Source organism: Zonotrichia albicollis, chromosome 15, assembly GCF_047830755.1.
Source record: "Zonotrichia albicollis isolate bZonAlb1 chromosome 15, bZonAlb1.hap1, whole genome shotgun sequence".
Classification (NCBI taxonomy): domain Eukaryota; kingdom Metazoa; phylum Chordata; class Aves; order Passeriformes; family Passerellidae; genus Zonotrichia; species Zonotrichia albicollis.
This window is the reverse complement of record NC_133833.1, coordinates 4,707,689-4,733,904: the sequence shown is the minus strand read 5'-3', so window position 1 is coordinate 4,733,904 and position 26,216 is coordinate 4,707,689. Positions and strand designations below refer to the sequence as shown.

Below are 26,216 nucleotides of genomic sequence, written 5' to 3'. Positions count from 1 at the left end.
TTATGGAAAAAAATTATGTTTAGCAAAATTAAGGAGTAGAGGAGGGCAAAAGCACATGTTTACTCTCAGTGGTTAAAGCCACAAGGGTTTATTGGTTTTTTTCCCTCTCAGCTAGGAATCGTGCTGTTGCTGTATCCATGAAGAAGCAGGGGTCACAAAGTGATTTAACCTGTAATCAGCATTGGCAGAGAATTTTAAAACTATATAGAAAAGAAACCTGATTTAGTTGAATTGGGTGGGTTTAGGGTGGTTTTGTTTTTTTTCCCCAGAGGCTGAGATGCAACTGTTGGATGTTTTCTTTCAAATAAAGTATTTCTCCCATTCTGCAAGGGGAGAAATTCAAATTACCAATTCTTGAATTAATACTTCTGATAGCTCCCATGCTTTAAGGGCAATAGGTGCAATACTGTTTTCCATCCTTTTTAATGGCAAATCCAACTTAGATTGCTCTCCTTTTCCAAAATCCACTCACCCAGATTGCAAATTTGTCTTTTTATTGGCAAGAACAAGCTGTGTTGGGAGAGAGAGATACTGAGGAGTTTTCTTTGTGTTTGCTTTTACTTAAAGTACATTCCAGGCTGAAAGGATAGCATTTATGTAAAGTGTATAGGCTTCGAGTCCAGGCTGAAATGTGTGTTCAGATTGTGTTCCCTTAATCCTGTTTAAGGAAAGAGAGGAATCATCCACCATCAGATTAATATTGATTAAATGTCACAAGGATTATGAAAGAAACATACTGTACACTTACCAAACACCGAAATCAAGTTTAAAAGTGTGGCAGATTTATATTTTATTTCCTAAGTGTCCTCCCCAGCTGATCTGTTTGAAGCTCACACAATATTCTCGATGATAAATTTCCACTGTGTATTCCCACTTCAGGTGCTCCCCTGAGTTCCTTTGCAAGTTTGCACAAGAATGTTGAGAGGAGCTTCAAAGGAATTCAGTGATGACATTGCTATTGTTGAGCTGCAGGGAAAGTGTTGAAGGACCCCAAAACTAGTCAAGAAGGAAATATCTGGAGGTCAGCATAAGCCGTAGCAACCTTTTTTCCTGCGTCTGTTCTCAGTTTGGGTGTGAGCCTGTCTGCTCTGCTCTGTTCTTCCCTTTGTGTTGTCAGACAAATGAGCTGTGCCAGGGAGGCTGCTGGAGATGGTGTGACTGCAGGCACATACATCACTAATGACCCACTTGCTCCTCTCTGGGCTTGCAGCTCATCTCATTGTTTGCAAGTTTTCCAGCTTAAACCCCAGGCTCCATTGATTCCTTGGGACTCTGAGACAGAGAATTTTTTCTCCTCCACCCAGCAGGGCTGGAGTCATAAGGAGCTCCTGTCTGGCCCAGCCCAGCCCCAGCCCAGTGCCTAAGGCTTGGCTCAGTCCCTGTGTGCATGCAGTGCCAAGATCAGGGGCTAAAAATAATCTGTAATAAGAAATGGAATCCATTTTTAAAAAAATTATATTACATTTTTTATTATAAACACTTTGTTGATGCGGCACATGATCTCATTATTGCCCTCATTATTCAGGAATTTTTGATTGCCCTTAAAAGAACAGCTGCCCAACACTTAGACAGAAAAGGAAGACAGACAGACCTTTGCAATGAGCTGTTTTTATAGGATCCTGGAAAGAAACGTGAATGAAACTTCATGGCTTTTGTTCAATGCACTGGCTTAACCTAACCAGGCTATTATTGGACCCTGAAATAGAGCTCTTATTGATTTCAGATTTAATGGGATTCAAGGGGAGCAACAGCAATTACCATGCTCACCCATTTAAAAACATAAATTAAGGATGAATAAGGCTTTTAAAGCTTGGAATTAGAAGAAGCAGTCACAAATAATTTTTACCTGCATTGTATTGGATTTACTTCCTGGGCATCTGTTTGCACACACTTTCTGAGACTGTCACATATTATCCTGATGAGACCTGCAGAGGAGAGAACTCCTCAGATGGGTGTTTTCATGAACAAATTGCTGAATGTGTCCTGATCAATAATAGTGGGAATAAAAGTAGTTTATGGAGAGCAACAGCACACTATGCATTGCCTCTTGACTCCAGCTAGAAAAAATCACAGCGGATCCTTCTCCTTCCCCCTTCATTTGCACAGTCCTGCAGACATTAAAGACAAGATGCACTAAGGCAAACTTAATCACCAGGTTCATCACAGGCCTCTGAGACCCCCACTTCAATTTGGAAACAGTGATATACAACACTAAAGGTGTGCTGCAGGTAATTATCACCAGAAAAAATACAGAGTGGGAGAGAAACGAAAAGAAAAAGGGAAGTGGGGAATAGCTGACCAGGTGTGTCTGCACCTGAGTGGAAACCTGATGTCGCCCTGCATTCTGCTCAAGAGCTGCTCAGCTGATTGTCACCTGCCCCTGACAGCAGCATCATCAATTATTAGTCTAAAATAACCTCTTTGCAGTGTGAGGTTCTTCTCTCTGTCCCAGCAGAGAGCAGGGGAAGCCCAGAGCAGGGTTTGTGCAGTGACTTGGCACAGTGCTGGGTCCCAGCTGGCACAGGGAGCAGGGACTGCCCTTGGCACCAGGGAAGGTGCCAGGACAGTGACATGCAGCTCAGGCACTTGGGACAGCAGGAGGCAGCTGGAAAAGCTGAGCACAGATTCCTGTGTTCCTCTGGTTGAAGCTGTTGCTGGTTGAGATGCCCCTTCCAGCTGAGATTTGCTTCTTTCCTGGGGCGTTGGTGCTCCTCAGTTTTCAAACCCTAAAACTGGACTGGAAATGTTCTCTTGCCATTAGACCCCTGATTTTTGTTCTTGAATGAAGTGAGCACATACAGGGGTCTTTGACACCCCACACCTTATGCACTGCAAGGGGGCAAAAGCCAAAAAACCCCAAAATAGTCTCTGAGTGAATCTTTATGGTGATTCAAAATACTTCAGGTTGATCCTGTCATATGCTGTATAAGTTCCTGACTGATTGTGGAATTAAGTTATTGGGCAGAGAACCAGCTAATGGAAACACATTGATGAAATCATCTTTGAGGGACATTAAATGGGACTTAAAATAAAGCTGAAATGGCTTTATGGATTTTTCAGTCAAACTGTTTATGAACATTTATCGGTGGTAAATTACACAGTGTCAGAAGAGGGAATCAGTATAACAGAAGCCTCTCTGATATAATACTGTGAGAAAGAATAATTTATTGCCTAGGGATGTACAGTACAGTGTGTTTAAATCCTAATGATATTATGGTTTTCTTCTGTCTTTGGCTGATAGCACATAAGTTACCCTCAGCAGCAGCAGTCTCATATGATGAAAAAAAAAATTAGTACTTTGCAATGAAATAGAAGTTTTCTGTATGTGTCTTTGTGGCAGATAGAAAATGTTTTAATAACTGATAATTCAGGAAGCAGAAACTGTGTTGTACAATAATAAATGTAGGTTACATTTGCTTTATACTCAGTAAAAGAGGAAGAGGGCTAGAGCAGCTTTGACTGAAAAAGGAGATTGTAGCAGCTGATTCTTGAACTGTTGGAGCTGTTTGTTAATACCATTTGCCAAAACCCATCATTTCTCAGGTAGAGGACAGTGAAAATAAGACTAGAAGAATGCAAGACTAGAAGAAAATTGGTGGTCCTGAAAATATTGTCCTTTGGTTCTGGGACACCAAATCTTCCAGTCAGGAATTTCTCAGATCTGTCATATTGTCTGACCCATGTAACTGAAAAGCTGCTCCCATTGTAGCTCCTCTTTTGGCTAGAAAATCCTCATTTTCCTTCCCAGATATACTCAGGACCAGTTTACTGCTACTCAAATAAGCACTGGCTCCCATATAAACATTGGCTTAGGGCCAGTGTTCTTTTCCCTTGGTGTTATTTACCCTCCTGATGGGTTTGTGCACAGCATGAGGATCCTTCCTGAGCACACCTTGCTGCTCAGCTGCACAGCCAACTCCTTCCAGGCTTCTTTTGCAGGACAGACAGATTTCTGTTTGTGCAGTCATGGCAGTTTTTCCTCTCTGGGGATGAGCAGGGGGGCACACAATAGTTTGGGGATTCACTGAAGAGTCTTAAAACAATGTGGTTTCATTTTTTTGTGTGTATGTTCCTATTAGACTTTCTTCTTGCCTTTCAGTTTAATGTTGTGTTTGCCTTCCCTTTGAGTCTGTCCCACTCCCATAAATCAGGAGCAGAATTCAGCTTTTATCCAGAGATATTATATCTTGGAAACATTTAACATGTAGAAGAAATTTTTACTACTTTCTAAGCACACAACCTTGGACTTAATATTTTCAATCATTTGTTACTCCATAACATCCCAGTTTCCCTCAGCAGAGCTGGAATAGCCCAATTCAGTGACAACAGCACATTTCCCTCAAACTTTCCTTCCTTTTTTTGCCAAAGCCTTGAGTCACAGTTGGATTCCATGATCTTCAGAGTCTTTTCCAGCATCAATGATTCTGTGATTCTAAAACCACTAAATGAGGTCACTTCCTCCAGCCTTCACTTTCAACCCCATCCAACACTGCTGCTGTCAGAGCCTGGCTGGGGACTTCCACAGTGGCCAAAAGCCAAACTTTGACACAAATATCCAGTGGAGCTGAATTAGTCCAAGGCAGTTTTTCCTCTCATGAGCTGCTGATCCCCCAGGCAGAGATTGAGACTCTCCAGTGTAGAGTTGAAGGAGCTGGAGGGAGGGGACATGATTGCGGCCCAGAAAATTCCCAATAGTACAGAAAGAAGAGGGTGGTTCTTTAGTGAAATCCTCAGGCAGTGGGGTGAAACCACAGGGAGAAGTTCCGCAGAGTGTTTAATTCATCCATCAGCCCCTTGCTACAGGAAGGGGACACTTAGGACAAGGATTAGGGGAGGTGAGGGAAGGTTATCATTGTTTCTGATAAATTTTCTCTGCCAGTTCAAGGGGCCCTGAGCTGCTGACAGCCAGAGCCAAGGGAGGGATGTCTCAGTTCTGATCCCTCAGCATCCCCTCGTGGCTGGAGTCCCGCTCAGTGACACAGACAGGTGGCCCTTTGGGAGATTCTGTGTTATTAAAGGAGAATATGAATTATACAGGCAAGGCAGAAAGCCTTATCAAGGCAGGTAGCATTCACTTCAAATTCAGATCAAAGGAGAGAAACAGAAGGGTTTGGAAATCTCATTCCTGTTCCCAGTGCATGAGGGACTTTTAATGGATCTGGCAGGAAAAGGGGATTTGAGAGCTGTGTAGGAAGAGAAAACAAGAAAATGGAAGAACAAATAACCAGCTCTTTCATTTTCAACTTCCTTGAAATGACTGCATTGGGGTTTTCATTGGCCTTGTTTCCAAAGTTGCTTCCTGAACTTAATCTAAAAAATGAAAGCCTGGAAAACCCCAAGTTTAGGAATAAGTTAAAGTTTCTCCTTATTCTGCAGGCACTTCTGGTTAAAGGCAAGTAGTTATTTTGAGTTGGCATGACTTGAGTATCCAACTTAAGGTGTCTAAAAATAAATTAAAATGCCCAGCATAAAGTCACCATTTAAGCCATGTGGGTGGAAAGGGTACAAGGATATCTGGGTGCATCTCAGCTGCACCTCTTCATCCTCCTTCCCTCAAAAATCACTGTTCTATTATGCAGATAAGTGCAGGCTGGATGTTTTGCTACATTTCATTGCAAAGCCAAGAGCCAAGGCAATTGTGTTGGATAAAGCAGAGATTTAAATCATTTGGAAACTGTTGAGAGAGGACAGATCTGATAGTAACAACCTTCATGGTTGGCAAGTTACAGCTGCTTATGACAACTTGTAACAATGAAAGCTTATAGTAAAGTTAAAAGCTCAGTATCTGTATTGTGCCATAGGATCAACTTCAATCCCCAAGTATAAACCTTCAAACTTTAGGCTGCTTTTATCATCTTTCAGTTTACTTTGGTTTTTTCTGGGTTAAAAAGAGTTGGGTAGTTTTTTTATAAATGTTAGAGTGGTTGTTTCTGATTTTTTTTTCTTTTGCACATTGGGACAGCTTAGTTAATTTATTACAGTGCAAAGAAAGTGGAGTCATACTGCAGTTGTAGGTGTTTCTCACTTATGGCAGCAGTTACAGCAGGATGTTGTCTTGACACATTTTGGACCATCTCAGAACATCTGTTATTCTGTAATGATGACTTTCAAACTGCTCACAGGGAACAGTTAGCATGTGTTAGGAGTGCTCTAAAACTGTACATGTAAAAGTTTCCATCAGGGTCTGTAGTTTGCACCAATAACTTTATCAGACTAAAATCTAAAGAAATAAAAAAATGCCACCAGTGCTGTCTGCATGCTGACACTGAAAATGCTGTGATGACTGCAGGTAAAGAGTGACTAATTGTTCACAGTGTGTCTGAAGGCAAGAACACAGGTCTGAATTTAAGAATATAGGTCGTACTTGCTCATTGGCTTGGCAGCTGTATCTTGGAGAACAGGAACATTAATTTCTAGTGCATACACTCGGTGTGAAGCAGTTAGTGCCACTCTCAGCTGTGTTTTAATTGGGAGTTTCAGTGGGAGCAGGAACGTGATGTTCTGCAGCAGAGAGTCAGTGACAGCACCTGGGGACTCCTGTGCTCCAACAGATATTTTAAAAGTAGAACAGGTTCAGGAAAAATAAAGCAGTGAGAAGTCCAGAGGATTTGCTTCACAGTGATTGATTCAGAAAGCTCAGAACTTCTCAGAGAATCAGAGCAGGCTGGGGGAGTTGGGTCACCATCAGTGTCTGATGAAAGTCTCTTCATGCAAGGCTGGTTGGCACACAAGGACTGGAGAAGGTTCAGTGGCTGAAAGATGAAATGGGACCATTTCAGCTTAGGTGCACATTTTAAATGAGAACAGTCAGTGGAAAGGGTTGGCAGAGGGTGGCAGGGCTTTGGCTCACAGCAGTGATGTGAGGAGAGCACATCTTTCTAGAGAAGAGAGAGCAGGGTTGGTCACAGAATATGGACCCACTTCAGGGATGGCTGGGTGAAATGGCCCAGCTGGGCTGTGCAGGTGGCCATGAAGAGGATTGCAGAGGTCTGGAACTTAGACAAGGTGTTTATAGTACCCAGCAGTCTACAGCCAGTCAGCAAATGGGGCAGTGCAGCTTCCCCATTGTCTCTGAGAGATGGGGGAATGAGCAGAAGTTAAATAATTTCTGGCTCAGACATTGAACTGGTGGCCAGGCTGGGACTGGGGCAGGGTCTGCTTGTGCTGCCCTGCTTGAGGCTGCACCTCCCTCCTTTTGTCCAGGCAGGAGCACAGCCTGACTGGAGAGGGGCTTGCAGGGATCCAGTCAGAATCTGCTTTTCTCCCTTGAGCATCTCTGAGAGCCCAGTGAAAGAAATATCATGACATGCATCCATGTTCTTCCATGAGGGATGCAGCTGGATTTGATGCCTGGTTAGCAAAGGGTCTTTCCCAAGCTCCCAGCATCAGCTGAGTCAGCAGACTTTCCCCAAGTCAGGGTGCAAGCACCTGCTTTTCCAGCCAGAAGTGCAGATTACAAGCAAACCCCCACGTGCAATCAAGGCAACCCATTGCAGATGAACAAGGTCTGGCTTTTCTGGGGACAGAAGGGATGTGCAAGAAAGACATGGGGTCAGGCAATGGGTTAAATTGCACCTAGGTATGATTTGACAATCACTCCCCTGATAACAGCTCATAATGCTTACAATTTGTCTTCTGTTTTGTTTTGTGATTTCAGGAGCAGAAGGCACAGTGTTCCCTAAATCTATAGAAACTCCCAATGTCAGGGCAGACCCCTTCAAGGAACTAAGGTAAACTTTGGAATATGGTTTAATGGTAACTCAGTGGAGCCTTGTTGGAGTTGTGCTTACTGCTGGGCATCATTTCTGCTTTTGCATAAGAGCTTGGGAATGTCTTTGGAAGGCATCACAAGAGAGGATGCCATGGAAGAGAAGGGACCTGCCATATTTACATGTGATATGACCAAACTAAAGGCAATCACAGGTCATGAGAGCAGCATTTCTGCTCTGCAATGTGCTCTGCATACCCTGGGCTCAGCATTTGGGAAAAAAAATAAAATAATCTTTTCTTGGTTGTGCAGGGAGGTGCTGAAGGCTGTGCTGGATCACAGGGAGTAGCAGCAGGCAAAAGGATAATGCTCTCCGGCGTTATCTGACTTGCAGAATTGCAAACCCTCCCTGACCTACCCAGGGCACAGCTGTGCACATGTGTAACTGCTGGCACTTGCAGAGGTGCCACTGCTGACAGCATCGTGCCATGGGGGAATAAACAGCTCTGCCCTCGACCTAAGGCCGGGTGTTATATTTACTTCATTTTTAAAAATAACTTTTAAAAAATGTGGCACTACAGGTTAACTTAAATGACTAGCCTCTGGAAAGATACTAATCATATGGCCTAAAAAATTATTGACTGAATCTCCTGATATTTCTGACCAAGAGTTCTGTAGGGGTTTGCCTCAATACTCAAATTATCCTTCCTTAGAAAAAGAGAGAGAGAGAGGGAGAGAGTTTGGTATTTGCAGGGTTCCCCAGATGGAGGAGGAATTGAGAATCTGATTCCATGTTCTTAAAAGGCTAATTTATTATTTTATGATATTGTATTACATTAAAGAATGCTATGCTAAAACTATACTAAAGAATGGAGAAAGGATACAGACAGAAGGGTAAAGGATAATAATGGAAAACCCCTGACTCCTTCCAGGGTCATGACACAGCCTGACCGTGATTGGTCGTTAAGTCAAAACAATTCACATGTTGGATAAACACTGTCCAAACCACATTCCAGCAAAACACAGGAGAAGCAAATGACATAATATTGTTTTCCTTTTTCCCTGAGTCTTCTCAACTTCCCAGGAGAGCAATCCTGGCAAAGGATTTTTTTCAGAAAATATGACAGTGACAGAGAGAGAAATATAAAAATAAAAACAATTAAAAAAAAAAAAAAGGCAGAAGGACACTTTGTCCTTAAACCTTGGGTTGCCAACTCTCCTTTGCTGGAAAGGGTTGGGGATGGAGCAATCCTGAGCCAGCTGAAGTTGAGCACGAGCACTGCTGGGTTACAGCAGATGCAAGGGGCTGAGAGGGAGCCCCTCTCATGGATCCCCTGCTCTGATACCAGGGATGGTTATGGCCCAGCTAGGTCACCAGGGAAGATGAAGAATATCCCACCTGCCTTCCCTTGGGTGTGTCTCTACCTTTGTTCCCCCAGGAAACCCTCTAATTGTTCCTATTTCCCACTCTGGGCATCATCTGTCAGACAGCAGCAGTGGAAGCGTGCTTGGGTTTGTTGTGAAAGTTTGCTCTCTTCCTCCAGGCAGGGACTTTAACCCTGGCTCGTGGTTTTCCCAGTTTGGGTCTGCTTCTTTAAAAAAAGAGGAAATGTGGTGTTTACTCACTGTGACATGCAGCTGGCAGGGCAGGGGCTGGTGTGGGGACAGGAGACTGAGGGCAGGGAGTGCCGGGGCAAGGCTCTTGATTTCCCTGGAAAAGCCAAGCAAATGGATTTCTAGGTGACCTCCAGGTGACTGAGGCTTTCTGGCATAGCCCATGTTTACTGACATTTTCATTTAAAAAAAACCCACAAAAACAAACAAACAAAACCCCAAAACAAAAACAAACAACCCACCCCCAAAAAACAAGAACAAAGCAACAAAAAAAACCCCAGCAAAATCTTTTACAAGAACCAAAATTTACAAAACCAGGTCTTGAGTAGTGCAAAAGAGATGTGAGATTTAGGTCCAAGTTTGTGGTGATTTAAGGCTTTTCTAAAATGGGAAAGGGGGAAAAAAATCCAAGTAAGTGTAGGATGTGGTATTGGAGGGGAAAAATGTGAATTGAAAGAGCTTTAACCTGATTGACTATGCTTCTGTTCCAAAGCAAATTAGGCTAAATGAAATTGAAATGAATTAATGGCAGTATCCATGCAAGGGATTGATTCAGTATATTTGATCTGCTTTAAATTCATGTTGTTGTTTCACTTGTTTTATGTGGAGAGCTGTTAGGTAACTGATTTCCTTTCACATTAGTGAACTGAGTGAAAAAAATCCTTTAAAATCTGTTGTGGTTTTTGTATTTTTTTAAAGGAAAATTATTGAATAGAATTTAGCTGGGGGAAAAAAGGTCCCAGAAAGTGCTAAAATACTTTGTGTGCTTCTGACAAGTTTATCTTGGCAAAAATAAATGTTTTTACAACATCCTGAGGAGAAAAGAGCCAGTGGTGTAGGGTGTGTAGAGAAAGCAAGGTTTTCCAAGAGCAAATGCTCTGCTGCTCCCCAGACCAAGATCCATCCATTTCTCTCTCCATGTTGGATCATTGGCTGCTTTTTAGGTAAAACGGTGCCTTTTGGGGGCAGTACAGAGTTAATAGTGAAAATAATCTCACTCTGAGGGGAGATTTTTTGCTTCCTTCCTATTTTGATAGCAGAGTGTGTGCATAAGGTGTCCTTTTTGCCTATTTACAAAGATGCTGCAGTGAAATGGGGCTGGATGAGATGGGCCCTGAGCTGTCACACATTGCTGGGGAAGCAGCAGTGAAATCACACCCTCAGTAGCTGGCTTGCCTCTAAAAGACCTTTTTCTGCAATAAATAGTGCTTTCTTTCCTGCTTAGGCTGAAATTCTCAGGTGGAAAGTGCACATTCAGCTGCTGCAGGTGCCCCCAGGCACCACCAGCCTCCATCTTTATCCCAAAGCAAGGATTATGATCCACTGGGGATTTCTCCCTTTGCTCTTGTCAGTGCCCACTCCTCTTCTTTTGTTAGATTCCAAAATGAGGTGGCAGCTGTCACAAAGAGAGGAGAGACCAGTGCTCCTGTCACAGCTGGCAGTCACATCAGCTGCGTGTCCTCCTTGCCTTCCTCCTCTCCTGGACAGACGGACTGGTTCCCTGTCAGGACAGACAGGACGTGCCACTCCTGTCCCCAAGGCCTGCAGTCACACCTGTGTGCCACCACAGCTGACACTCTCCAGGTGACAGGACATTGTTCTCACCAGGCTTTCTGTCCCTTTGGCTGTGAATGGTTTTCATCATTCAGCTTTATGGGTAAATCAGCTGCTCTTTCAGGTGCTTCTCATCATCCTGGTGATCCTCTTGGCTCAGTGTCCTTTTTAAAACATTTTTGCAGTGTTTTAGGAGAGAATCCCAGTGGGAATATGTGCACAGCCTTTTCCTGACATGCTGAGCCTTTCTCAAGGCTCCAAGATTTGCTTTTGTGCTTTTGAACCAGCACTGGACTTTCCTGCAGACAGACTCAGGAGCCCTGAGATATTCCTGCTCAGTGTCCACTGTGCTAGGAATGCCAGAGCTCATTAATGTCTTGTTTAATTCAGAGTGTCATTAACAGCTCATGTTTCTTATCTAGACTCTACAATATTCTTTAATGGTGACCTAAAAACTAGAGACGGTTGACAAATTTTTGATTTACTTTCGTGAACTTCTTCATGATTTTACATATTTAAGGTAATTGTAGACTCCTGAATGTATTTGTTGTTGTTTGTTGGATTCTAAACTGGTCAAAAACTGTAAAAAGGAAAGCAAACAAATCCAAATTAATTGTAAATACTTGGGATGTTTAGCATTGCCATCTGGTATTGTCCCGAAATAGTTTAGGGGGAGGGCTTGGGAGATTTGTTTGGACACAGAAATATTTGTATTCATCTGCATTGATGCTTTTTAAAGCAGGTTGGTGCCTTTGACATATGGTAATGTGATTGCTTATGTATAAAAGTTGAATTCAATATGACCTTTTCTGACTGGATTATTTGAGCAGCACCCAGGTAACTTGTCAAGAGGCTGCCTTGAGAACCTCTCCTTGACATTGGCAGGAATCACCTGCCTTTTTCTATTTACATTCCTCCAAAAAAACAAATACATGCCAGAGATGCAAACAGAAATTGTCCATCAAACACCAGATCAGCACTCTGCAGAGGTGAGGGATAAAGGCTGGGCTAGCCAGTGAATAAAGAAGAAGGAAATAGTTGGAGGGGAAGGGATTAAAAGGTGGGTGATGAAATAGAAGATAAAAGTCTCAGGAGGATGCTGTTAAAGTGCCAGGTGCTGGAGGCTGGGGATGGGGTGGGGTTGGGGCAGAGCTGCCTTCAGTACAAATGTCCAGCTCGTGCTTGGAAACCTGCTCTGGGGTATTTCTGTTCCCAGAGTTAAATAAAAAGAAGTCAGATAGCATGAAATTCACTCCATGAGGGGCAAGCACACATCTGGAATTCATCTAAAGATATTGTAGGTTGAAAATGCAGTAAATTGCTCATCCAAGGCCAGGAAGCCAGGGGATGACTGTTTTTTCTATAATGCACAAATATAGTTAAGGGAGAATTAATCCCTTGGGCTTAAAGGGGTAATTTTTGGCTAAAGTTAATTATGAAGCACTGAAAGCACGAAATGGCAGATGAAATGTGCTTGCTGCTTGATTTTATTAGTGCAATTCCACCTCACCATGTAGAGTACTGAACTATCCAAATAGTCCAAGTGAGACCTATTGTAACAAAAAAACAATTTAAATACAGTGCTGAGCTAACATAACAAGACTCATTTTGGAAAAACAGGAATTCTTACCAAGTTAAGGTTTCTGTCAGCTGTTTCACAAGGCACCATAGATAAGTAGGTACAAAAATAATATTTCTGTCTAAAACCAATTACATTAATAATGATTAAGAGGAGAAAAATGAGAAGAAATGCAAAAAATGAATGGTATAAAAGAGGAAGTAATTGGTGAGAAATGAAAGTCGTTTATAGAGAGTAATATATGATACTGAAACACTGTTTATTTCACAGTGAACACTTGTGGGTTCCTGTGAGGTGTCAGCAAGAGGGAGATGACCACTGAACCCTTGTACAGTGCTGGTGTTATTTTCTGATTGTTTCACCAGCAGGGATGCAATTTATTTCTCTGTTATACCAGTGCAATCCCAATAATTTTGATAGTCCTACCATCTTAAAAGACAACAGATTTTCCTTGGGATGAGCTTGCCTTCGCACTGTAACAAACATAACTATTTTCAGGTACTTTCAGACAGGTTGAATGTATACAACCATCTCCACTAAAGCCAACACAAACCTATTCATACACAACCAAAAGGAGACACCAGGTTCCTGGTTTCTAAACTTCAGGCTCATTTCAGTGCCCTTTGGTGAGTTGCTTTTGAAGCCTCATCACCTCCTTTTCTGATTGAGGACACCACATCTGATGTAACAATTTTCCCATGGCAGCTGAGGCTTCCTGAAACTCTTGCTGTTGGAGAGACTTTCCCAGAGCATAATTCACACTGATCTTGCAGCCACTTTGCTTTAGAATTTTGTCCTTGAATCCCTTTGGAAGGAATTGACATCCCTTCAAATCTGCTGCCTGTTTGTCTCTTATAAAGCCAAGCCACAGCCCTCCCAAGCCAAAAGCAGCCTTTCCACTGCTTCCTGGGTGCATTAAGATGTATTTATACCACTGGATATAAGGACTGGAGTTAAGGAAGAAGTTGATTGCTGGGGCTTTCCATCTGTTCAAGTATTTCTCTTGCAAAAAGGAGAAGAGGAGGGTTGTTGTTCCTTTTTCTTACCCCAGCATACCTTCTCTTGATGGTCTTCTTCTCTTTTCACACCTAGGACCAGGAAGGGTGGGTTTAGCTCTTGGTGTCCTTTCCTTCCCTGTTTTCAGTGGGTGAAGCCTCAATGTGGATGAGCTGCTCGGGAGGGAAATGCAGAGGTGTTAGTGGGGCTGTGCTGATTTATACCAACTGGATAAACCATGGCTCTGCCCCGTTCCCTTATCCCAGCTGAATAAACCATGCCTCTGCCCCGTTCCCTTATCCCAGCTGGATAAACCATGGCTCTGCCCTGTTCCCTTATCCCAGCTGGATAAACCTCAGCTCTGCCCGGTTCCCTTATCCCAGCTGGATAAACCACAGCTCTGCCCTGTTCCCTTATCCAGCTGGATAAACCATGGCTCTGCCCTGTTCCCAGTGCTGCTGATGGCATCTGTCCACTGGCAGATCCTCTTCACAGAGGACTAAAGGATGGTGAAGGCAGGTTTGGCAGGAAGGTGTCTTGCTGAAGTGGAAAACAAATTCAGGAAAAAAGGCAAAGCAGCTGGAATTGGTGGTGAAGCAGCCTGAAAGTGTGCTGGGGTCTTCCCAGAGGCCCCCCTGTCCCCTGTGCTGCTGGCACTGGGGCTGCAGGAGCCAGCACATTCCATCAGAGCTTCGTGGCCCTTCAGGTGAGAGCAGGAGTGAGAATGGGGAAGAAAAGGGCAGATTTCTACAGGAAATTGTTGCCAAACTGTGTTGCCTGTGGGACTGAGAGCAGTGGGAATATCCTTGTTTGCTGGCTGAGGCACCAAAAAATGTGGAAAGATACTCAAGATTCATCTTTTTCTACACATAATTAAGCAGCGCAATTGCAACTGGAGCAATGGCTCCAGACAGAGACCAGTTTAACTCTTCCTGGACTTTCTCTCCCTGCATTTATTCTGTGGGGGTTTACTGATGCAAACAAAGTCTTTTCCTGGGAGATATTAATCATCAGTCCTGGCTGTTATCTCAGATTGAATTCCTTTGCTGTGTACAAGATCTGTATCCTGCCTTGCTGCCTTGTGCCCAGGTTTGTCATTAGCTTTCAACAGCAGAATGTCACTTGCTCCATAATCAGAGCATCCATCTGACCTTCGAGTGCTGCTCACAGAGGTGTGTGAGCCAGAAATCCTCTGGGACTTGAGAGAAACCCCATCCCTGTGACCAACCTGTACAGTCAGACATGCAGATGTATCCATTTGAATAACAAAAAAGTGAGCTTGCTTAGCTTTTTTTAACTCTCTGTGCAGTACACTGCTAACCTTGAGTAGAAAATAGATGCTAATAAATGCAAGGTCTTAAAAATGTGAATTATAGCCATTTCACACTCCATGGCAGACTCACACTGGTGAAATGGCTTAATACTTAATTACAATGCTTGTCCTTCTCTCAAGTGCAGATGACATTCCTCAGATAGATTTTGCAATGACATCTGTGGAAATAAGTTGTGAAACTAATTAGTTATTCATATAATACAGAATATTGACTCCACACTGATTAAAGGGATGTGGTGACATGTAACATGATGTATCTGTTGAGTGGGTTAGTCTGAGGTGGTATTTTTGGAAGGTCTTACAGAAAATTATGAAAATGCCATTTGGCCTCTGGAATGCAGATGTTTATAGGAAATGTTGCCTTTCATTTACATTTTGATAATGTTTTAGGAGGACTGCCATGCTCTGGAGTGACACTGTGCCCTGGCACCTGGGCTTCAGGCTTGAGGACCATTTTGGGATGCCAACTATAAAAAAGTCTGCAGGTTATTGGCTACCTGCAGCCATAAGTGCTCTAAAATCAATCATTAGACAGCTGCCCAGAGAAATGGGCAAGGAAACTGTTGGGTTTTTTTTTTCAATGTTTTCCTTGCAGCAGAGCCTGGCTGGAGCTGCTGCTCCTTAGGGCAGTCAGGAGATGCTGCAGCAGGAATCAGTTGGTGCTGCTGCTCAGGGATCCTGCATTTGTCACGCTCTGTGAAAAGCCCAAAAACCATTCTTTTATCATAACATTTGTACTTGAGATAGAGCTATTTGTACTGAGGGTATTGAGCATGAAATACAGAAGTAAATAGAAAGCTGGCAAGGAAAGCACCTTACTCACCTATCACTGTGATCCCAATCCTTTGCAAATACTGTGATATTTAGGATGTAATCATATTCAAAATGACTGAATAGCTCAGAAGAGAAGGAGATTTTCCTTTGAACACTGTTCTTATCTTAAAGAAAAGAGAGGAATGTAATCCACTGAGCACCATGTTTGCTTTTGGGTAGAAAAATACCTGGTTTTCTTTAATATTTCTCTCTATCCCTTCATACGTCTCTCCAGCTGTGCATCACATATTCCTAAAACCCCAAGTGAAGAGCAAAGCAGGCAAAATAAAAATCTCTGCGTTACTCAGCAGTCAGTACCTGCTTTTAAGGAGGAATATCTCCCTGCCAAGGCTTCACCTGTGAGCCTGGGAGCTGTCTGCAGGCAGAGCTCCCTGTTCCCACTGTGCTGAGCCCAGCACAGGAGCCACAGCTGGGATTTCACCTGCTGATCTGCAGCAGTGCACAACCAGCTTCCTGAGAATGAGGCATTTAACACAGACCTCTCATTAACCTGGTACAAAATAGGGAAGGACGGTTCAGACACTTCACTGCCCAAGTGAGGAGCTCCTCAGGGTTTTGTTTCCTGCTGCCCTTTGCTGGTGCCAGAGGGTTTGGCTGGGCCACAGCAATAATGTTTATTACTTTGAGTGAGGGACTTGGAGCTGCAGAAGTCCCCTGTGAATAAAAAGGACATTTTTACAAATACACTAATTGTACTTCAGGCAGTAGTCAGGAATCAATAGCTGCTACATGACCTTATTAAAGAGAGGGGAAATATGCATCCACAACTACAGTGGGGTCCTTCCTTTTGAAAGCAGTATTTTTTATATATTTATTAAGAGAAATGACTAATGTTCACCATGCCTACAGAATCTTTATTCTGAATTTGTTTCATGTGGAATAGAGTTGCTTTCTTCAGGCCAAACAGGAGTAGCTACGTCCTTTCATCATGAATTGATTTTATCTTTTTCATGTGTGGTGACTGCCACTGCTTTGCTTCCCTTGTGTATGGATTTAACCCCTGGGTTATTGGGGCACCTCTGGCTGTCTTGAATTGTGATAATTTCTGACCAAATACATTGCTGAGTTCACACTGAAGGAATGTCACTGCCAGCTCTGGAGTGGTGTTTGGAATCAGCATGTGGCTTATGAGAATCCCTTCCTAAAAATGACCAGCAGCCAAACCTGGCCATTCTTTGTACAGTCCATAGTTGCTCCCCTGGTTTCTACTTTATCTAGAGTGATAAGAATCCATTATCAGTGTGTGAGCATCAGCTGTGGGCTGCCCTGCCCTTCCTGGGCTCAGCAGTGTTGCCTGGAGGAGGTCGCTGACCCCTCTGACACCTTGTGTCCTGTGAAGGGAGGAGATGGAAGTGCTCCTTTGTGCTGCCAGGTGGGTCCTTTTTCTCATCTCCAGATTTCACAGCCTCCTTTCCAGGTTCTGCTGACAGCTCTGAAGCTGGCAGTCCCTGCTCTGCTTCCCAGCTGAACTGGTGTTGGAGTGACTCACTAAAAAAGGAGCATTTTTGGGGCCATACTTGTGAAAGCACCGTGTTAAAGGTGGAGCACTGATTTGAAAGGCAAAGTGGCAGCCACCATTTCATCTGTCCCAGAGCTATAAATGCACACTCCAACACACACACACAGCCTTGTTGGCAAGGAAAATAATGCCCTGTTTCACTTCAGCTGCACAAGAGCATCCTTGGATAGAAGAGGCCTTAAAAAAACCTTAAAAGCTTTTCCTTCATGTGATGCTGTGTGGCTTCAGGGCCATGTGGGAGATGAAGAAGCAGAAATGGGATTGCACCCCAGTAATAGTCCAAAAGCAGATGAGTGGCCTGAGGAATGCTGAAAACCACAGGAATACTGTGCAGTTCTCAAGAAAGAGGCAAAACCCTCAGTGTGGGGGCAGTAGGTGCAGAAGGAGAGGAGCTTTGCCCTGGTTTAGGCAAACAGGGATGGGTGCTGAGATTTGGGACCCTCCTGGCAATTCTTCCTCCTGCTGAAACTCAGCTGAAACTCTCTGCTCTCTGTTGAGGTGACCTCAGTTCATGAGTTATCTTTTGCCTTTTGCAAAACAAAAAGAAAAACACATTCTCTGCCTTCTTGCCTGGTTTCATGTCATTAAGGAAGGCTGGCTGAGGACGTGTTATAGAGTGGCACAAGGGAATCAAGCAGGAAAGTAAACTGAAAAACCCCAAACTTAGGCCATCAAGGATCATAAAAGAGGTTGTAAAGCAGAGAGGAAATGGTCTCCTGGTGAGCTGGAGAACAGCTGATAGGGCTGGATAATGAGGGGATGTGCTGCTCTAAGGAGATGTTCCCTGCCAGTGGACTCAGAGAAAATCTGCTTATATTTGATATAATAAGGGCAAAAAAGCAAGACACAGAGTTTACACTGCTAGTGCTGAAGTGTGTGGCAGTGATAAAAATATGTCATGTCCTGTCCACTTCCTTAAGTATTAGCATTTTAAAAGACAGAGAAAGAAGTAAAGTAAAATGTCAATTTAAGGGTTTTTTATTAAGGATTTGCTGTCTTAACTTTAATGAAGGAGTAATAAATATAAATGGATATTAATGGAAGGTTATTAAAGCTGTCTATTTTGATAGAAAATATGCAGTATCTTCTCCTGCAATGCCAGAGGTTAAAGATTATTATTGCTTCCTACGGCTTCTGAAATTAAATTCTCTCTTATATGACCCAAAAGGTATGAGTGAAAATGTGTGCATGTGAAATGGTTTGTAATAAATTCATATTGCAATAAAAATCTCTTTAGAAAAACAGGATATCTTACAAGAATCAACTGAGGAGCTCTGTCTAGAGGGAAGCTTTTTTTATAAACCATTTGGGAAATTCAAATGCTGCCAGAAGGATCACCCAGAAAGCACACAGGAATTGGTGAACAGGTTCTGAGCTTTCAGCCGAAGGTTGAAATCCAGAGTGCCCTGGGTTAAAAACTGCCTTTAACAGCATCTTTTCTGGTTTATACGCTTCTGATTAATTACAAATGACATTTCTGACAAAGCCTCTTAGGGGACAAAAATGAAGTCCTTCATAACTGCTGTTTGCTTCTTTCTAAAGCCTCCAGACCTCTAAATACCAGATAATCAATTCTTGTTCCCCTGGAGCAGAAGGGTCTGTGCTCGAAGCACAGTGGAAAAAGCCATTCCCAGCTTACAGTGCCACGAGATTTGGGCAATTCATCTCTGCTCCTCTCCAAATCCAAACCTGGGTAAAAATCCTACTGGATCAATTCACTGAAGCTTTCTGAACTACAGAAACTTTGGCAGTGTGGGGTAACCATTGTGGTGTTGGCGTTTCTAATTAATTGGCTGAATTCTGCAGGCAGAGCCTTGCCTTTATTCAAAGAACAGTTCCCATAAAGCCACAAGGTAATGTTGGCCCTGCACAGCACGTTGTGTCCCTTGGTCATTTCTGCATAATTTCCTTCAGTATAAATAGATATTAATGGAAGGTTATTAAAGCTGCTCATTTTGATAGGAAATATGCAGTACCTTCTCCTGCAATGCCAGAGGTTAAAGATTATTATTATTATTGCTTCCTAAGGTTTCTGAAATTAAATTCGCTCTCTAACGACTCAAAAGGTATTATTGGAAATGTGTGCTTGCAGTCACACTGTGTGCAACCACACTGCATGTGTTCCTGCAGGAACTGCACATCTGGAAACAGGAACTGCACATCTGGAAACAACCTAACACCTGAATTCAGTCCTGAGACCTGGAAGCTGCTTTAGCCTGGGCCTTGGCCCATCTGTGCCCTGAATACTTCCAAAAATGCTCAGTTTTATCTGTGTGGGATCAAACTGATTCTATCAAGAAGAGAATATTTGGTTGTTTACTTAGACTCAGTTCCTCATCTCCACCACTGCTTAATCCTTTACAAAAAAAACCAGCAAAGTCTTACAGAAAACATCAAGGGCAATACTGCTAAAGAGATGGAAAATGGAACACTAAATCTCTCCTAGTTCCTTTCCTGTTCTTCCCTGCTTAGCATGTGACAAATTTTCTATAACACCCACTAAATATGTTGATTTTATGGGTTCTCAGTTGAGCAGTAGGGCACCATTTAATCTCTCCATCCCTTGGCATTGTGCTGAACACTGAGAGAGGACCAAGCAATGAATATGTCAGAAGGTTTTGCAGAGCTCTGAGGTGCACAGCATTCAAACAACATCACACCAGGAGTCTAAATCTATGAGTCTAGAGGTTAGTTACAGATAGAAAGAATAAATCAAGCAATAAAGGATGCCTATAAAAAAAGGATGCTGCCTTTTAAATGAAGACACTTCAGAGTTCATCATAAACCTCTGACATATATTCAGTCACTCTGCTTGCTGTCACAGACTGAAATATATTTGAAGGTGGCTGCATATTTTATGCTGTAACCTCTGATAAACACATGCACATTTTCAATGATGTTGCATCAGACCTTGTGAGTTGATGTGACTTGAAAGGGGAATCACTGCCAGGGAAATGGGAGCTCTGCAGGCAGAGGTGCTCAGAGCCACATGAAAAGTGTTTCTGTGACTCACACAGTCTGTCAAAGTGTCCATGCAATACCAAAGAGAGTGTTGGTTTCATAACCATCTCTTTAGGAAGCTCTCCTCCAGCTGGATGCCAGCTCCCAGTTTCCCAGTGAAGCAAAGCACAATTCCCTCAGTGTCTGGCCAGGCCGTGGGAGGTTCCAGCAGTGGCCAACCTGCCAGAGGAATTGTCCCACAATAAACAATTCTACAGCAAAATAATTGCTGCCTTTGGTTTGAATTTCCAGGGGGAAAAAAACAAAGCTCAGTATAAACAAAAGCAACATCTGGCTGCACTTTGAAAGCAATGAAAAGCAAAATCAGCCTTCAAAAGCCAGACTGAAATTACCATAATGGTTCTCTTGCTTCTCACATGGAGATTATGGCTCTCCTGAAAGAGCAACTGCAAGACTTATGCAGGGCCAATACTTAAAATTGACCATCCCTTAATTTTTTAGTATCTGTCAGGAATTAATGGTGTGGCATTGATTTATGGAGCTACCCAGGCCACTTGTGCGGAGCTCCCTCCTTTTCAGAGATAAGTATTCTGGGAAGCTGCTGGTGTGTTTGTTATCCATCAGGACCCGTCAGCCACTCTCCATATGGTTTGCTGCAGTCAGAAAAATGCAAAATTCCTCTTAAAAGAGCCATTTTCTACAGTTCAAAAAGTGCACTTTCTGAGAGATGGATTAAGAGTAAAGAAGAGGAGGCAATAATAATTATTAGTCTGTATTTCAAGAAGTAACTGAAGATGTTTGAGCACCTGAGAGATTAATGTTTTTAATCCTTGATTTTTCCAAATAGGATTGTCCATACTATATAAATTATCAAGGGGTTACAAGCTGGTAATTTTAAAAAAAGAATTGGACATTTCTGGCATTTTCTGCAAACTAGGAAAAGAAAAATAGAGGAATCAAATGCAGAAAAAATGAAATAGCTGATGCTTTAAGTGCTTGTGGTCAGTATAAGAATGTGCAGACATTGCAAATCTGACTCAGCTACTTGAAAAATGATGGGATCTACTTTCAGTGAAAGGCTGAGGCATGGAGAAGAGACTGGGATGATCAATTATCCCATGAGAACAGTGCAGTGTCTCCCTGTGGCATGCCACCAAACTTCTCATAAAAAACCATGTAATCTTGGCTTCAAAACATGTCAGCATTACCCTGCTTTTCTAACAGATCTTTGCAAATATGTCTAAGTGCTGTATGTGATAAGGGAGAAGTGATGCCTTGGACTTGTTGCTTTATGGGCTTGTCTGTCTTCTGTTGGCATTAAAGTTGACATGATGCCAAACTCAGAAGAGTTTCAATATGTAAATTGGAGAGTTTGGAGGGTGTGCAAAGTGTATGGATGGGTAGAGTTGGTGTTGCTTCCCTTCTGAGTAATTACTGATCTATCTTGGTTGACAGAAGAGGTATTTTCCATTCCAAACCTGAACATACTCCCAGAGAGGGTGAAGCTGTTGTATTTGTGAGGGTTTTAACTTTGAGGGAGGGTTCTGTTGGCGATGCTGGATTTGCCCCTGTGCGATTTCCCTTCTGCTGTGATGTGTGGGGCCCTGGGGAGCTGAGGAAGCTGTGAGGGTGGACAGGCAGTGCCCCATCACCTGTGGGCTGAGCAGAGCTGCCATTAGCTCAGCTCAGCTTTTCCTGCTCTGCCCTCGGCCAGTACAAATATTCCTGAGCTGCTTTTATACAAGCTCAGGCCACCGGCACGTGCCTGTGTTTTTCCTGAAACTCTACCATTCCTTCTATTGAAATAGGAGGGTTTAGAGCTATTTGAACTCTGTTTGTGCTGTGAATTCACAGCACAGGGAAAGTAAGAGCTGGGTGTTGCAGCTGCAGGGCAGTCTGCATTCCTCTCCCTCAATCCATGGGATGCCAGAGGTGCCCCATTCCCACACCAAACTCCCTGACAGCCCTCAGTGCACAGTGCAGAATGGTACAGAAATAACCATGCTGGCTTTGGCACGGAGCAGGGACAATCCTGCTGCCCTGCAGAGTTGGGTGGTTCAGCCTCTCATGTGTCTTGTTCCAGGTGGAAATATTCCCCATGGATCAGCCGTGCCTGCTGCTGTGCTCCTCAGCACTCAGTGCTCTCAGCACAAGCCTGACAGGCCCCACTGGTCCCTCTGACACCTCCAGCAGCAGAAGGCACTGGTAAAATTGCCTCAGAAGAGCTCACAGTCTCATTTGCCATGCCTAGTGCCTAAAGTGTAGCCTAGTTCACTCTCTCAGTGGAAAGCAAATAGAAAAATCATTTTCACAGTGCCCAGCAATGTTTATCTTCCAGGTTGGCTGGCCTGCAGTGACATTAGTGTCCCCAGAGCCTCTGAACTTAATGATTTCCAGTTGCTGCTTGCCTGCTTGAAGCAATGCTAGTCCAGCCTCCGCTGTGTTCTCCTGCCAGTCACTATGGGAACAGCAATCAAAGCTCATATTTATGGCTCTGTAGATGTCCAAGGTCACGGAGCACAGGTCTGGTGGGAACAATTAAAACAGACCTGTCCAGTTATATCTCTTTAAGCTCTCCCCACATTACACCTCTAACTAGAGCAGTAAAGTTAAAGCAGCATGACTGGCAGGATGTGCTTTAAGCTTTTTAGAAGATCTCCTTTACAGAGATAAAGACACTCAGGATGAGGTGGAAGTGTGCTAGGAGTGAAGTCAGCATTGCTGGCTAAAACCTTTCCTAGGTTTCATTTCACACCCATCCATGGGGGCAGAGCTGTGCCCAGCAGCCCTGGCAGGTGTTCCCAAAATTCACAGAATTCACACAGAATCACTGAGTTGGAAGAGACCTTAAAGATCGAGTCCAACCCAGCCCCAACACCTCAATTAAACCCTGGCACCCAGTGAGTGCCACATCCAGGCTTTGTAAACACACCCAGGGATGGTGACTCCACCACCACTCCAGGCAGAGCATTCCAGAACTTTATCACCCTTTCTGTAAGAAACTTTTTCCTATTATCCAAACTATATTTCCCTTGAGTTCCCACTGGAGCAGCTCAGCTCTGCAGCTCCTGCCTCACCCTCCACAGGAGCAGCTGGAATGAAGTGGTTTCAATGAGCTCTTTTGGAGAGCAGAGGATGTTTACTCTGTTTTGGGGGGTTTTGTGGTTTCAGTGGTTTCACTCTGGGTACTCCATTACTGTCATCACCTATAAACTAAAAATGGCAAATGTGCATTTTTAGGGTAACAGCAAATGGTGTTTACTCCTGGGGAGTTGCTCTATGGCAGAATACGGGGGGGAAAAGGACTTCAAGAATAACTGGAATAAGATGGAGGGAAGAGCTGCAGTGAACTTAATGTCTGAAGGAGAGAGAAGTAATTATTTGGGAATTTCCAGGTTTTGTAAGAGGCAGCTGTTTCTCTCTCCATTCCTGTTCAGCCAGGGTCACTTTCTATTGAGGGTCCTGTGTGGTGGGACTCAGGAACCATTGTCTGGGTTTTATTTGGTCTATAAGAACAAATATTCTTATTGGGTTTATAAGAACAAATATTCTTATTGGGTTTATGAGAACAAATGTTCTCAACTCCTTGGGACCAGCAAGTGGGGACAGGATTCCCTGTTCTGGAGCTGGAATATCCACTCCTGGCTGCAGGGCCATGGGGTGGGATGCAGTCACCAGGGGGGTGACAGGCCAGCCTTGGCTTGGAGCCTTTATAAACCTAGAGGGTTGACAGCTCTAAAAGGCGGAAATTAAGACATTTCTCACAGCCTTTCCCTCAAAGAACAGAACACCCCAGCATTTTGAGGAGCTGGAAGGCTCCAACTCCTGCCCTGCCTGGCTGGGTGGCTTTGGTTACTGACACAGAGGAAAACCACAGCAGGAATTTTCACTGGGAACGTTTTAAAAGTGATGATCACCCATAAAAAAATTATCCACATTCCAGTTGCACTGGAGGAATCTGAACAGAGTTAAGTTCTTGCCTGTTTTATTTTTCCTCCTGTTACCTACCAAGCAGACAATCAATAGTGTTAATGTGACTGCTGAGAGGTGCCATGAGTGTGCAGGCAATTCAGAAAAAGCAAGGCATTCCAGGAAAAAAAAATTATACCTTGCAGCTTTGATCATTCTTGGTTTCTAAGACCATAAAATCCACCCATAATTCTTTTTTTTTCTCTTGCAGTTTTTCTTCGTCGCTGTTGTTGTTGTTACTATTATTGTTATTATTATTATTATAATATTGTACAAAGGGAGAATTAAGGTTGATTTTAAGGTGCAATTTCCTTTCTCTTGTTGCGTTCCCAAGGTAACTCCACTGAGTTCTTTCAAGGGCAGTGCTTGGGGTGAGATCTGTGCACTTGGGGCCATTCCCACCCCACAGGACCATCTGCTGAAGTTCCTTGTGGAGGTGATGGCTCAGGACTGTGCTTTGCAGCAGAGGGGGCATTCTGAGAGAAAGTTTTCCAATGAGTTGGCTTGGATAATAGGAAAAATCATCAGCAAAGACATTTCTGTTTCAGTTTGCTGTTTTGGGGAGAATTCTTCCTCCTGGGATGTGCTGAGCCCTCCCCACCAGGCTGCAGGGAACCACTGGATGTGGTCACAAAGAGACAATCTCAGGGCTGGAAACTGAATCCCAGATTCAGCCACAAAGCCAGTTCTGCTACCTGGCTGCCTTTTTCAAATCAAAATAAAATAGTGCAAAATGAATTGAAAATCACAGCCAAAAACCTGTTCTAGAAAGGAGTTATGCCACTGAGTGGTGCAGCAGCTTTTCTGGCATCAGTTCTTTTTTGGTTTTTAATCTATTTCACTTCACCTCCATTTGACCTCTTCCATTAGGAACTGGAATTGTCTTTGTTACCTGCTAAAGAGACATCCTGGGGAGGTTGTTACAGTCAAAAGGCAGACTTGGCCAAGGAAGGATGGAAGGAACCTTGCAAGAGTCAAGAAATGTTGAACATAATCTCATTTTGCTGTGGTTGGCCCAAGGAGCAGGAGAAGGGGTTTCAATGCCTTAAAATGAACAAGGTCAACAACTCAGAGCAGCAGCACCTTGGAACACCAAAACCAGCAAAAGGAGAGGCAGAGAAAGGATACAGAGCTTCTGGAGACACACAGCTGTGAGCAGCAGGCTTCACAGCTCCCAGGTGAAGCAGGACAGGGATTTCCCTGCCCAGAAGAGGAGGGTTCATGCCAGTAGGGCCAGCTCCCAGCAAAGGGTGAATTGCCACCACCAAGCTCAATAGTCTCTCCTGCAGATCAGAAAAATATCATCTGGCACATCTGTCTTGAAGGATCGCCAGGCCTTACCTCTGAATGCGTGTTTTACTCAGGAGTGATTATGTGCAAAAGATAAATAGAAAACAGTTTTGGTTTTAGCTGAAAATAAATTGATGTTAAGAATTTGCAAAACATCCTCTTCCCTAAATTAAAGTAGTCCCTTTGGAGACATCTCTATACTCCCATTTTCAGTAAGTTGGGCTTTTATTTTTCCTGATCTCTTTATCTCTCTGTTCCTTTTCCTCCCTCCACCCTCCCACACAACTCCTTTATTTTCTTCTCTCCACCATTTCCCAACCTATTTTCTTTAGCATATTTGAAAGCAAGAAATTAGTTGGAAATCTCAAAGAGCTGTAAGATTTTCTGTTCTACACTACCAAAGAGCTTTGAGCCTGACTTTGTTCAAATGCTCCTCCCTCCTCCCATTGCCCTTCCAAACTCCTCTGTGCCAAAAATCTCACCAGGAGGAGCCCTGGGCTCTCTGTCCATGGTGGTCTTGCCCATTCCTTGGCTTTATTTTAGAATTCCTCCTAAAACAAGGCTGTCAATGAGTGATCTGGAGGGGGAAACATCTCCCCAACTGTGAGCAGGAGCCCAGCACTTTATAAAAGAGGATGGTGCAGTATTGTTGCATGGTAATGGGCTGGATTTGAGGAGTCTGGATCATTTCTGTGCCCCAGACATGGAACCACATTGCTGGTGTAACCTGTGACTGTGAAAGAGGCCACAACCTTGGCATATGCATCCCTTTACATTTACAATTTATGCACATTTACAATTTTTTTTTTAATATACTGGGAACAGAAAATGGTATATTTTCTGCATAAAAATGAAAAGT

At 43.4% G+C, this 26,216-nt stretch overlaps 1 protein-coding gene across 10 annotated transcripts in view; it reads left to right on the top strand.

The window, feature by feature from the left end:
• Positions 1 to 26,216, top strand: part of SGCD (sarcoglycan delta) — a 309,019-nt gene that overhangs the window by 262,318 nt on the left and 20,485 nt on the right. For all 10 annotated transcript variants that reach the window (XM_074552380.1, XM_074552384.1, XM_074552378.1 and 7 more), the window contains one exon: positions 7,658 to 7,730. In XM_074552380.1, the coding sequence (XP_074408481.1) occupies positions 7,658 to 7,730 (73 nt within the window). The remainder of the gene's footprint in view (positions 1 to 7,657; positions 7,731 to 26,216) is intronic.